A 14,414-nucleotide genomic window follows, 5' to 3' on the forward strand; every position below is an offset into this window, starting at 1 on the left:
TAGAGCTGGCACTCCTTCCACTGGACCATGCTGCCTCTGACTTATAGATGAGGTGATGTAGGGCAACTCAAAACAATTCTAAGATCTCAGAGCTGATGGCACCTGAGAGAGTATCTGGCCCACTCTGTACCTGATAGGAATCTCCTCTTCAATATTCCCAACAAGTGATCTTCAGTCTTTTCTTGGAGCTGTCTAGTGAGGGAGAGCCGGCTACTTCCCCAAGCAGCTCATTCTGCTTTGGGATAGTGTTGGTAGTTAAGATGGTTTCCACAAATCTAAATCTGCCCCTCTACAACTTCTCATACCAATAGTTGGAGCAGAAGATAAAAAATAGTCATCAACTGTATAGGGAGCAAACCAAAACCTCACCTCCTACTCGTATTGTTATGTGGACCATGCAGATCTGGAGAGAAAGGCTCAACTTTTTAGTGATTCTGAGCATTTTCCCCTTGTTAGGGACCTCCACCTCAAGGTAGTGCTATAAATCTGGAAGACTGTATAGGTTTCTGTGGGAGACCAGGATCATTTGAGGGGGTAGGTGGCTTAACTCTCTGACAACCTTAAGTTACTTGAGCCTTGAGGCAGGTGTGGTAGAGTGGATTGAGTTCAACCTGGGAGACTGTACAAGTCCCTGGGAGATGCCAAGACCCACCAGAAAGGAACAGGCTTGGGCAGGAGTCCCTTTGAGTTTTCTATCAGATTAAATAAAGTCTGTCTTATATTTAATATCTTGTTAGCCTGTGTGCTTGCACGGGAACTGAAGGCACTTTTCCTTTCTGGTGAAGACCTAGATACTAGCTAACTTCTGTGGTGGAAATTTTAAACACTGTGCAGACATAAGCCAAATGGCAGGATAAGAAAGGAATCCCCAAGATTGACTATGGTTTTGGTTAACCAGAACTGAGGTTCTGGGCTACTGGGCTTTAGCTTAATGCCTTATCCAAATGTCAGCTATAAACATCATTATTATCATTGTTATAAAACTTGCCAGGGCTCAGTTGACTTTCTGCGTCAGATTTCCTCTTCACCTCACTCTGTATCCTTCACACTCTGGACTCTTCCTTAGCCTTAGCTAAGGCGGCCTCTGAGGTCTCTTGCAGCCCAGACCCATAGTCCTCAGGTAAGGGAAGGGGGGGGGGGCTGGAGATGGAGCCAGGGCCCGTGCACACGTACACACGCGTACACACGCGTACATACACATCGGTGCCCCAAACTTTCCCCGCTCAGCTCCCGACGGAGGACCGCTGCTGTCGGGTGGCGGCTGGGGCGCACGCGCGCCTCTCCGTCTCCTCCCCCTCCCGGCCCCGCCCTCTTCCTCCTCCTCCGGCCCCGCCCCTTCCCTCGGGCTCGCGCATCCTAGCCCAGCTGGGCGCGGGCGCGGGCTCGTCTGGGTCGTGGCGGCCGGAGTTCCAGCTGCTCCTGCTCCCGGTCCATCCGCTTGTCGGAGCCATGGCGGAGCCGGGCTCGGTGCCGCCCCACCTGTTGCTGCCCCCGGGGCTGCTGGAGCTGTGCGCGCTGCTGGGAGCCCCCCGGGAGAGCCTCCGCGATGTGGAGCAGGTGAGCGGGGACCGACGCGGGGATGAAATGGAGTGGGGGCCCCAGTTCAGCCCGTCCCTCCTCTGACCCACACCTCCACCCATTTTACTGCCGGGGAGACTGAGGCCCCGAGAGGCGCTCTCTGGAAATGCCCGGAGCGGTTGCTCTAAGGGACTGTCCCAAGGTCACACAACGAGTGAGGGCAGAAAACTCACCTCTCTTAACTCCCTTTCTAGGACTTTCAGTAGCACTTTGTTTCTCGCCACACATTTTCCTTGCTGTTTGTCGTCAAAGTTAACCTTGTAACAGCAGCTACAACCTTTCCCCCGTTTTTCCTGATGCTTTTCTCTTCCACCGATCTCCCTCCTACTGGGATACCCATCCTCTCCCACCCCGTCCCCCAAGCTCCCCTGGTGCCTTCCCTCCCTCTTCTTCCTTCCTTGTCCAAAGAGTTGTCTATTTTACCACTGTATAAGCCCCACTGGGTGACACGCTGACCCCGAACCCAGCCAGGATGTCTTAGACCAGATCATCTCCAAGGTGATCTTAGCTCTGACAGTCACTGTCTGTTGGTTAGGCCTTGGACATGGTAGGGATGCGCCCCGACTTGGTGGGTTTGTTCATGGTGGATGGTTCTGTAAGAGAGCCCCATTCTTCCTGCCTGGTGAAATTCTGTAGGATCCCCCTCTTCCCTGAAGCTTTCCCTCCTCATCTAGCCAGAAATGAACTTTGCCACTTCTGAGCTTTTTTAAAATGACATTCTACCTTGTCTTATAGTCCCGATAAAAACCCCTGTCTTTTCCCCTTTATCTCCCCCTTTGGAGATCCTTTCGGACTGTCTGACTTTTCTTTGCGTTGTTTAAAGGTTTTGGTTTTTAGTGGGTTTTTGTTTTGTATGTTTGTACTGATTTAATTATGATAGGAGAGCTTAGGGTGTGGAACTTCCTTTGGCATAACACCTTTGCAACTATTTTTTTTTTAATTTGGTTTTGTTTCTGAGAGGTTCTTGGGGCATGAAGAGGATTGGTGACTTGTCATACTTCCTATGGGTGTGCCAGGCCTTCCTGAGCAAGAGACCTTTGCTGTATACAATATATGCTGCCTCTAAAAAAAAGCTGCATTTGCATAATAGATATATATAGATATGTATTGAATTTGAACCCGGTGTTGGGTCTTTTCCTCATGACCATCCTCAGAGATACTCACTCCATGGACCACAAACCTACCTTAGTAATTGCACCCCTAGGTCAGGTTGTCCCTTAGCCTCTGCCAGCTGGAGAGTTATGGAACAAGAAAGGACCATGGAGGATAGAGTATGCAAACCACGTGGTTTTTAGTAGAGATTAGGAAACATTTAAGGAGCATGTAAATGATGGAGGGGGTGGGGAAGAGGGAAGTGTTGCTTCTCAGATCAAAGTTAACTCTGAGGTTGCTGTAGTATGAGAAAACCAAGAACAGGGATAAGTAGCCCTGTGTCCACTGAACAGTTTCCTCGTCTGTCAGATGATTAGGTTGAACTTGGTGGATTAGCTTTCCAGACTTTACATTCTGGGACTCCATTCCCCGCTATAGTGAGAGATACTAGTAAAATGGAAAGAACCTTAGAATGGGAGCCTGGAGACCAGTGCCCTGTTCCTGGCCCTGACACTAGGTACTTGTGTAACTTGGGTAAGACGCTTGACCACTGGGGCCTTGAGCTTCCTTATCTGCAAAATGAGGTTATTGGAGGAGATAACCATGAAAGACCCTCCCAGCTCTAACATTCTGGGATTCTGTGAGCAAATGATCATACCCTCTGAGTTTTGTTCTTCATTCTTCTCCATGGACAGCCACTCATAGTGACAGTTGGAATCACTTGCACGGTTTTACCAACGTGATTCCTCAACTACAGCAATGATGACTATAATATAACATTACCTGGAAGACAGGGGAGGGCACTGAGAGGCAGGAAGCTCTGGATTCAAGTCTCAACTTTGGCATATGCTGGTTGTGTGACCCAGAGCAAATCACTTAACCCCTCAGTGCCCCCTAGTCAGCTCTCAAAGTTACAAAGAAGGTATCATGTGCATTGGGGAAGAGGAAGCTTCTTATTAGGAGGTCCCTACACTGTTGAAATCACTAGTCTAACTCACATCCCTTTCCTATCCCTACCACCAGGATAGCAATTACTTGTATTTGGTCCTGCTACTTCCTAAATGGATTTGCATCTTTTTTTCCTGGAAATATTCCTGTGAGATCTATTATTCTTTATTGCTTTGTATTGAGGTCATGTAGTAGAGAGAGAATAAGTCTTAGATTTAAGAATCCCTGGGTTACCTCCCACACTTCCTAGTGTGTTATACTTAACTTCTTTTGAGACTCAAATTACCTCATCTGCAAAATAAGCATAATAATAATTCCCGTAGTTACTTATAGGGCTATTGTGAGGATTATCCAGATAACTTTGTAAAGCACTTTGCAAACTTCAAAGCACTATAGAAAATTCATTGTTATCATTATTATTATCTTATTTATGTGCATCTGGCAGTACACCCAAATGAATTGTAAGTTCATTTAAGTCAGATACCTCTAGTCTTTTTGCACTGGTAGCACTTAGTGCAACATCTTGTTTAAATATTCAGTTAATTTTTGTTGTTATTCAGTCCAGCTCTTCATGACCCTATTTGGAGTTTTCTTGCCAAAGAAACTGGAGTGATTTGTCATTTCCTTCTCCAGATCATTTTACATATGAGGAAACTAAGGCAAACAGGGCTAAGTGACTTGCTGAGGGTCACATGGTATCTGAGGCAGGATTTGAACTCAGGTCCTCCAGACTCCAGGGCCAGCACTCTATCTGCTGAGGCACTATATAAATGTTATTTATTATTATTATTTAGAATAGTATAAATTCACATACATGCAGCTACTTTAGGGGGTTCTCACTAATAGGAGCCAACTGTACTCTATTGGACTTTGGGCAAATCACTCACATCTCAAAATTGCTTAATGCTTATAGGGCATTATCATCTGTGAGGAATTCCTATCCCAGCAAATATCAATCAATATATGTCCCATAGTTAATTACTTTTGTAGTTGTTGTTTGTCCTTCCGTTCTTGAAGAGAACCAATGACATCACACGGGCGATGTCTTGACTTGAGAGTGAATTGGATTTAAGTGAAGAAGAGTCATGCAAAGTCATCAGCCTCACTCTTTCCTCCAGAGTCATTAAAGTCCAGTGGCAAGATAGAAATGAAGAGGACTGGCAATGGCCTGGCCCTGCATGCAGTGGGTGACGTTGGCCTTTCTTGGTGAAGGTCTTTCCCAAGTCTCAGTTTGTCTGAGAGTTACTTTTGTAGAGTCAAGTCTAAGATCCAGGACATCCAATGCTTTGGAGACTAAAGTAAGTGGTTTTCTCATTTGTGATGGCAACCCCCTTTTCTCTGATTCCACCTCGCCTCATTACTGCCAAGAGAATGTCTGTCACTATCTCTGTGGAAGCTATAGAGGTTCAGATATGCCCATTCTGCTGTGGATTCCTCTAATTCCATACTGACTTCCTTTCCTACCCTTTCTCTGTTAATTCTTAGAGTTCTTAATAATTCAGATTTCTAGTTGAACTCCATTATTCTTTTCTTGCCGGTGTTAGAAACAAAGATGGGTATATTGTAATTTTTCCTTAGTGGGTGAGTGGTGTGGGAATAGTAGCAATATTTTTGATGTATTAGTTAGGTTCAATATTGACTCTGCCACTGAATCTTTATGCTTGTCGTTTAACTTATGATCTAATTTAATCATCTATAAATTATTCCAATTTTTAAAGGGGGCTGTCAATTGAAAATGAAGGCTATAGTCAGTCAATAACCATTTATTAAATGCCTTCTATGTGCCAGGCGCACTGTGCTAAGCACTGGAGATACAAAGAAAGGCAAAAGACAGTCCCTGCTCCCAAAATGCTCATGGTCTAATGGTTATAGGGAAATAACGTCCATTTTTTTTTTGTGGCATTTTACAACTAGGAAGCATAGTGGATAGAGTCATAGGAGATAAAATCAAGAAGATTAAAGTTCAAATCTAGCCTCAGACACTTACTAACAGTGTGACCCTGTGCAAAGCAGACCTTTTTCTGTCTCAGTTTCCTCAACTGTAAAATGGGAATAATGATAACACCTACCTCTCAGGGTTGTTATGAGGATCAAAAGAGAAAATGTCTATAAAGTACTTAGTATGTAGTAGGTGCTTAATAAATGTTTATTTCCTCTTTCCCAACTTCCCAAAAACCTATTGAGGTGAGTAGGGCAAATATTATTGTCTCTGTTTTGTTGACGAAGATCACTGAAATCACAGTGATTATACAAATCAGGGCTGGGGTTCCAACTCAGACCTCTGACTCCAAGTACAGCACAGTTTGCATCATACTACATTGCATTTCTAATAGAAATTAATGAATTTGAAATGACTCATTTCATCTTAATGTCTCAATTTATTACTTCTAATTATATCTTATGAAAAAAAAAGCTGTATTCTATTAGGAAACTATTTCTCCCGTTTCTTTTGTTTTTCCCAGAATAGAAATACTTCCCTTGCCTTTCTCCTCCCCTCCCACCCCAGCTTTGTGCTGTCTTACTTCCTCAAACATGCCAAAATGGCATCTTTCCCATGTCTTTGTGTTTTGAAATCGGAAGTGACCTGCTTTCAATTACTGTACGTCTTACTAGTTATAAAGTATTTTGCTTTTCAGATGGTTACAGCCTCTCTACGTATTTGCCTAGGATTGGGACATCATTCCCAGAGATCAGGATGAGTCCGTTTGAAATGTCTGTAAGTGGTGCACGTAACAAACTGAAGCTGACTGTGGAGCCCTTCTCATTTGATGGAAAGGGCTGCCAACATAAGTAGAAAAGCCCCTTTTATTCTTTTTTCTACATCGTTAAGTGGAAAAGGGGGACAGAAGTAGCCATGCAGTAGGAGAAATGGCAGTGGATGGGCAACCGCTGGCTTTTAAAGTCCCCATAAATGCCATTGTTCATGAAACATTTCATTTGGTTTTGTTTTTATAACACTGTTAATCAGAGTGGCTAAATTATTTCCATTTGTTTTGGTGGTTTTGTCATAATTCTCTGCAACATTGTGGGCAAGTTTTCCAACCTGATGTCAGTGTAGAGCTGAAGTCCACAAGACTGTGAAATAACTTACCAATTCTGGTACACCCTTTCTATGTTATTTTAGGTATGACTATTTAGAGGCAGGTAGGTGGCTAAGTGAATAGAGCACTGGGGCTGGTTCAAGTCTAGTCTTAGACACTTACTAGCTATGTGACCCTAGACAAGTCATTTAACTTTTATGTGCCTCTGTTTCCACATTTGTAAAATGGGCATGATAATAATAATAGCACCTACCTCACAGGAAAGGATCAAATGAGATAATTTTGTAAAGCGTGTTGTAAACCTTTAAAAAGCTATGCAAATACTAGCTATTTTTTTTATTTTATAATTATTTTTATAAAGGATTTTCATATATACGTGTGTATGTATTTATACACACACATATGTTTACTTAGTACGTAGATGGCACAGTGGATAGAGTGCTAGGCATGGAGTCAGGAAGACTCATCTTCTTGAGTTTAAATATGGCCTCAGCTAGATGGTGCAGGGGATAGAGCACCTGCCCTGGATTCAGGAAGACCTCAGTTCAAATGTGCCCTCAAACGCTTGACACTTACTAGCTGTGTGACTCTGGGCAAGTCATTTCACCCCATTGCCTAGCAAGAAAAAAAAAACAAAACCCAAACAAATCTGGCCTCAGACACTTTCTAGCTGTGCGACCTTGGGCAAGTTCCTTAACCCTGTTTGCCTCCATTTCCTCATCTGTAAAATGAGTTGGAGAAGGAAATGGCAAACCACTCAAGTGTCTTTGAAAGAAAACGCCACATGAAGTCACAAAGAATCAGGCAAAACTGAAATGACTGAACAACAAAAAATATAAGGTCACGTGGCTAATGAATGGTGGAGGTAGGAGAGTAATTCAGGATTTTAAACCCTAGATCCAGTGCTTTTTTTTTTTAATCTCATAAAAGGGTGAAGAGTGTCTCATGAAGTCATGATTTCTGGGTTAGCAAGGATTAAGATGGATTATGGATGCAAATCCATAACCCTTACTTGAAAAATAACTTGAGGCATGTTGTTGTTATTCAGTTGTGTCTGACTCATTGTGACCCCATTTGGAGTTGTCTTGGCAAAGATACTGGAATGAATGATTTACCATTTCCTCCATCCACTCATTTTATAGATGAGGAAACTGAGGCAAACAGGGTCACACAACTGGTAAGTGTCTAAGGTCAGATTTGAACTCAGCAAGACAAGTCTTCCTGATTCCAGGCTCTACACCCTATCCACCGTGCTACCTAGTTGCCCTGCAACTTGAGGTGTAAAGTTCACTTAATGAATGCTCATTTATTAAACAATTGAACATGTCTGTTTGTTCAGTAGTCTCATTATTACACACAAAGGTAACACACTATTACCTTTTGAAGTAGAAACAAATTAGAACTCATTTTGTTTTCTAGGGTAATTCTCATTTCTTTCTAAATCCATTAGTAAAGGAGTTCTTAACCTTAACTCTTTGGCAGTCTAGTAAAACCTGTGGACCTCTTTTCAGAATAATTTGTTGTTATGTAAAATAAAATACATAGGACTACAAAGGAAAACAATTATATTTAAATAAAGAGTCCAATTAACATTGAGAATCAGCTAGTAAAAGGATTGTCCAGTTAAGACCAAGTAGCATAAATTTGTGATGGACTTAGTCAGCAGGGTTGAGTGGCTTCCTCCAGCACCTTCAGAAGCATATGAATATGAACAGGGAAGATCGGTAGTAGGGGTACCTTGGAGTTGGGAATTTAGCAAGGCCTGAGTGGTGATAGGACAAGGGGAGAAGGGAAACAGAAATGGAGGAGAGTGTCAAGATTGGAAAGGGAAAGGGAGGAAAGTGAATCCAGAACAAGGATGATAAACTGGGAGAATACTGAGCAGTGGAGGGATTGGAGGTTGCAGTGAGGATAAAGAATACTTATGACCCTGGGCAAGTCACTTCACCCTATTTGCCTCAGTTTCCTCATCTGTAAAATGATCTGGAGAAGGAAATGGTAAACTATTTCAGTATCTTTGCCAAGAAAATTTTGTGGCGTCACAAAGAGTTGGACACGACTGAAAAATGACTGAATAACAACAACAATAATAACCTATTAGAATATGAGCTTCCTGAGAGAATCAGGATGAGACACAAGAGAGTGATGAAAGGGTAGGCTATATCCAGAGAAATTTCAGAGTTATTGATCAAGAAAGTGGAACGTTTGCTTGTGACGATCAGTTCAGGGGTATAGTGTCCAGGTCAGTAGTGCTGTTTTACTCCCTCCTGGTGAAACTCCATCTAGAGTACTGTGCTAACTTCTAAGAACCTCACTTTAGGGGGTGGATATTGACAAACTGGAATATTGAAGGGAGAACAGAATAATAAGAAACTGTCATAGAAAGAGTTTTTGAGGGGATTAGAGATCCTAATGTTTCAGGAAAGTCAGACAACCATCACCACCTTGTCCACCATCTCCCCTCAGACGCTGGAGAGAGCCCAGGACCCCTGAACCCAAGAGCCTAGGGAATAGCAATGCTTCCAGCCCAGTGCCCTTAGTCATCATCCTGGGAGACAGCCAGAGATGGTGCCAGCAGCCTGGCAGCTGCTTCTACAGGTGCTACAGCTACCGCTACTGAAGACCTAGAAGAGAACATTCTTGCCACCAAAGGTTCTTGGTGCTGTCAAAAGGTTCTCCATCAGAAACTGATATCATTTTGTCATTGGAAATGTCATTAAAGAAAAACCATGACCATCTGTTTTGCTGCTGTACCCTAAGGACCATGAGACTTTTCCCTATGACTTACAGCTGAACCCTTCCATATTTGATCTCTCCCTTATTACAATGTGGGGGCAGCTAGATGGTGCGGTGGATAAAGCACCTGCCCTGTAGTCAGGAAGACTTGAGTGAAAAATCTGGCCTCAGATACTTACTAGCTATATGACCCTGGGCAAGTCAGTTCACCATGTTTGCCTCAGTTTCCTTATCTGCAAAATGACCTAGGCAGTGGCAAGCCACTCCAGTATCTTTGCCCCACACGGGGTCACCAAGAGCTGGACATGACTGAAAAATGACTGAACAACAACAAAAACAACAGTAGCAGCAGCAACGACCTATTAGAATGTGAACTCCCCGAGAGCAGGCACAGTCTCTTACTTTGCTGTTTGTATCCCTATTGGCTGGCACTGTGTTTTGTATAAAGTCAGTATTTTGTAAATGCTTTGCTCATCACTTAGCCCAGTGAAGGGAAAGCTTGGGCTCAAGACAGCTGTCTTTCATTTACCAGCTCTTTTGGAAGAGGGATTAACTGTGTTCTTCTTGGCTCCAGAGGACAGGACCAGGAGTAATAATGGCTGACATTGATATAGCGCTTTATCACTTGCAAAGCATTTTTCATATATTTTCATTTGTTCCTCATAACCACCCTTGATAGATGCTGTTATTATTTCCCTCTTACAGATGAAGAGAGTGAAGCTGAGAAAAGTTAAAAGAATTGCTCGGGGTCACTCAGTAAGTTTCTGAGGCAGGATTTAAATTCAGTTCTTCCTGAGTCTAAGTCTAGCATTCTATCCACTATGCCACCTTGCTGCCTGGAATGATAATGTAATCTGTGTTAGTGATAGCACATGCATAAACTATATCAAACTGCCTACCATTTTCAGAAGAGGGAAGAGGAGGGAGGGAAAGAGAGAGGGAGAAAGATTTGGAACTCAAAATCTTGTAAAAATGAATGCTAAAAATTTTCTTGACATGTAACTGAGGGAAAAAATAAAATAGCATTTAAGAAAAAGAAATGTAATCTGTGTGCTCAATAGTAGAAGTTCTAGAGCCCCGGCCTTCTGAATAGATGAGGTGGAATTCTTGGACAGTGTTGAGTTCTTGGTAAATTCTGGGACCCAACCTTGTGGATAAATTCGTGAGGATTTCCTGGGAAGAGTCAAATTCCTGTAGAATTAAGGCACGCAGCTTTCTGAGAGAAGAAGTTCCTGGGCAGCACTAGCCTTCTGGGGAGAAGATAACTGTAGACGTGACCCTGAAAGTAGAACAGCAAGAGACTGAGCCATGATGCAAGGGAACAAAACACCAATACTTTTTTTTGTTATTGTTCAGTCATTCAATTGTGATTGACTCTTTGTGACCTCTATATCTAGCTAGGCCTTTTGTCCTCCACTATCTCCCAGTGTCTGTCAAAGCTTATGTTTCTTGCTTCCATGACACTGTCTATCCATCTCATCCTCTGACATCCCTTTCTCCTTTTGCCTTCAATCTTCCCCAACATCAGGGGCTTTTCTGTTGAGTCCTGTCTTCTTCAGTATTTGACTTCCCAATGAATAGTCTGAATTAATTTCTGTAAATATTGATTGATTTGATCTCCTTGCTGCCCAAGGGACCCTCTTGTGTTCTCTAGCACCATGATTTGAAAGCATCAGTTCTGTGGTGTTCAGTTTTCCTTATAGTCCAACTCTCACAGCCATACATTACTGGAAAAACTTTAGCTTTGACTATATGGACATTTGTAGGAAAGGTGATATCTCTGCTTTTTAGTGTGCTGTCCATATTTGCCATAGCTTTCCTTCCAAGGCACAAGCATCTTTCAAACTCATGGCTGCAGTCACTGTCTGCAGTGATCTTTGAGCTCAAGAATATAAAATCTGACACTGCTTCCATTTCGTCTCCTTCTATTTGCCAAACAATGATGGGGCCAGTTGCCATTATCTTAGTTTTTTTTAATGTTGAACTTTAGGCCAGTTTTTACACTCTCTTCTTTCACCCTCATTGAGAGTCTTCTTAATTCTTCATTTTCTACCATCAGAATGGTATCATCTGCGTATCTGAGATTGTTGATATTTCTGGCTTTTGATTTGTCCAGCCTGCCATTTTGTATGATGTACTCTGCATGCAAGTTAAATAAATAAGGTAACAACATACAGCCTTGTGGAACTCCTTTTCCAACCTTAAAACATATTCCGTGTTGTTCCATGTTTGGTTCAAACTGTTGCTTCTTGACCTGCATACAGTCCTTCAGGAGATAAGTAAGATGATCTGGTGCTCCCATCTCTTTGAGGATTTACCACATTTTGTTGTCATCTGCAGAGTCAAAGGCTTTAGTGTAGTCAATGAAGCAATTTTTTTTTTCCTGGAACTCCCTTGCTTTCTCCATAATCCATCAGATGTTGGCAATTTGGTCCCTAGTTCCTTTGCTTCTTCAAAAACCAGCCTGCTCTTCAGTAATTCTTGGTTCACATATTCTTAAAGCCTAGCTGCAGAATCTTAAGTATAACCTTGCTGGTGTATGAAATGAGCTCAATTGTTATATAATTTGAACGTTCCTTGGCATCATCCTTCTTTAGGATTGAGACATAAATTAATCTTTCCCAATCCAGTAGCCACTGTTGAATTTCCCAAATTTGTTGGCAGATTGAGTGCATCATCTTAACAGCATCATCTTTTAGGATTTTAAATAGCTCAGCTGGAATTCCATCACCTCTACTAGCCTTATTGTTAGCAATGCTTCCTAAGGCCCCCTTGATTTCATTCTTTAGGATGTCTGGCTCAAGATTGGTAACCACGTGGTTATCAGTGATGTTAAGATCTTTCTTGTATAGTTCTTCTGTATATTCTTTTTTTTTTCTTTTGGCTGGGCAGTGGGGTTAAGTGACTTGCCCAGGGTCATACAGCTAGTATATGTTATGTGTCTGAGGCTGGATTTGAACTCAGGTCCTCCTGAATCCAGGGCCGGTGCTCTATCTACTGCACCAGCTAGCTGCCCCTCTTCTGTATATTCTTGCCACTTCTTCTTAATCTCTTCAGCTTCTTTTAAGTCTCATCTCTTATCATGCCCATTTTTCCATGAAATGTTCTGTTGATATCTCTAATTTTCTTAAAGAGAGCTCTTGTCTTTCCCATTTTACTGTTTTCTTTTATTTCTGTGCATTGCTCATTTGAGAAAAACCTACTTATCTCTGGAATTCTGCATTCAGTTGGGTATCTTTTTCCCTTTCACTTTCCTTCTTTCCTCAGCTATTTGTAAAGTCTCACCAGACAGCCATTTTACTTTTTTGCTCTTCTTTTTCTTTTGAATGTGTTTTGCTGCTGCCCCCTGTACAGTGTTGCAAATCTCTGTCCCTAGTTCTTCAGGCACTCTATCTACCAGTTCTAATCCCTTAAATCTACTTACCACTTCCACTTCATATTTATAAGGGATATTATTTAGGTCACACTTATATGGTCTAATGATTTCCCCTACTTTCTTCAATGTAATATGAATTTTGCAATAAGAAGCTCATGATGTGACCCACAGTCAACTCCAGATCTTTTTTTTAACTGACCGTATTGAGCTTCTCCACCTTTGGCTGCAAAGTATATAATCAATATGGTTTTGAAATTGATCATCTGGTGCTGTCCATGTGTAGAGTTGCCTTTTGGGCTGTTGAAAAAGAATGTTTGCTATAACTAGCCAGTTATTTTGACAAAACCATTAGTCTCTGCCCTGCTTCATTTTGTCCTCCAAGGCCAAACTTGCCTATTATTCCAATTATCTTTTGATTTCCTACTTTAGTGTTCCAGCTTCCTATGATGAATGTGACGTCTTTTTTTGGTGTTATTTCTAGAATATGTTGTAGGTCTTCATACAGCTGTTGGCCTATTCAGCATCACTGGTTTGAGCATAGACTTGTATTATTGTCATGTGGAACAATTTGAACAAGTATCGTACTGCCATTTTTGAGATTATACACCAGTGCTGCTTTTCTCATTCTTTTATTGATTTTGAGGGCAATTTCTTCTAAGGGATTCTTGCTCACAGTAGTATAGGTAGTATCACCTGAATTAAATTCACCCATTCCTGGCCATTCCAGTTCACCAACACCCAAGACGTCAATGTTTCCTGTTGACCACATCCAGCTTACCTTGGTTTATAGATCTTATAGATCAAGTTCCTATGCAATATTGATCTTTATAGCATAAGTCTTTCCTTTCGTCACCAGACACAGCTGCAGCTGAGCTTTCTTTTGGTTTTGGCCGAGTACTTCGTTAGTACTGGAGCTACTGGTAGTTGTCCTCTGCTCTTCCCCAGTAGTATGCTGGATGCCTTCCGATCTGAGGAGCTCATCTTTCGATGTCTTTTCTTTTATCATTTTAATACTGTCCCTGGGCAAAGTTACTGGAATGGTTTGCCGTGTCCTTCTGCAGTGGATCACCTTTCATCAGAATCCTCCGCAGGTAACCCTGCGTGACATATGTCATAGTTTCATTGAGTTACTCAGGCCCCTCCACCTCAACAAGACAGTGATACAGGAGGGGACTAGTACTTTATCCTATACTATTACTGTGAATTACTGAGACAGTATAGTGGCAATAGGAAGAAGGTTCTCTCTGTAGCAATCCATCTACCCAATTTTAATTTCCAGGGGAGTCCTAGGCTTTGGTAGTACCATAACACTAGAGGCCTGTATGGATTCCTGGGGTGACAAAGGACCTCACTGGAATGATATCAGATTGTAAGCTTCTTGAGGGCAGGGACTATCTTTTGCTTCTTTTGTATTCCCAGTGCTTAGCACAGTACCTGGTACATAGTAAGTATTTCATAAATGTTTGTTGATTTATTGATACCAGGAGGATGCCTTTTTGGCAACCCTGAAGTCATTTCCCTCATAAAGAGAATCTAAATCACAAGGTGATACTGAGTCTGGAGAACTATGGAGATACCTGGGGGGAAATTGGGACTCACTGGAGAAATAGGAGAATTGGATTGATGATTTGTTGGCTCTTTTG

At 42.2% G+C, this 14,414-nt stretch overlaps 1 protein-coding gene across 3 annotated transcripts in view; it reads left to right on the forward strand.

Annotated features, from left to right (window-relative positions):
- Nucleotides 1-1,354: 1,354 nt before the first annotated feature.
- The window catches only part of DENND3 (DENN domain containing 3), a 117,224-nt gene continuing 104,164 nt past the window's right edge, over nucleotides 1,355-14,414 (forward strand). For 2 of the 3 annotated variants that reach the window (XM_078153774.1, XM_020967045.2), the window contains exons 1-2: nucleotides 1,483-1,557; nucleotides 4,737-4,916. In XM_078153774.1, the coding sequence (XP_078009900.1) occupies nucleotides 4,782-4,916 (135 nt within the window). In that variant the 5' untranslated portion in view covers nucleotides 1,483-1,557; nucleotides 4,737-4,781. Of the gene's footprint in view, nucleotides 1,558-4,736; nucleotides 4,917-14,414 lie in introns of all 3 variants that reach the window. The other variant, XM_020967046.2, reaches the window with a different exon arrangement.

This window comes from Phascolarctos cinereus, unplaced genomic scaffold (assembly GCF_003287225.1).
Source record: "Phascolarctos cinereus isolate Bilbo 61053 unplaced genomic scaffold, phaCin_HiC Scaffold_4;HRSCAF=312, whole genome shotgun sequence".
NCBI classification, from domain to species: Eukaryota; Metazoa; Chordata; class Mammalia; order Diprotodontia; family Phascolarctidae; genus Phascolarctos; species Phascolarctos cinereus.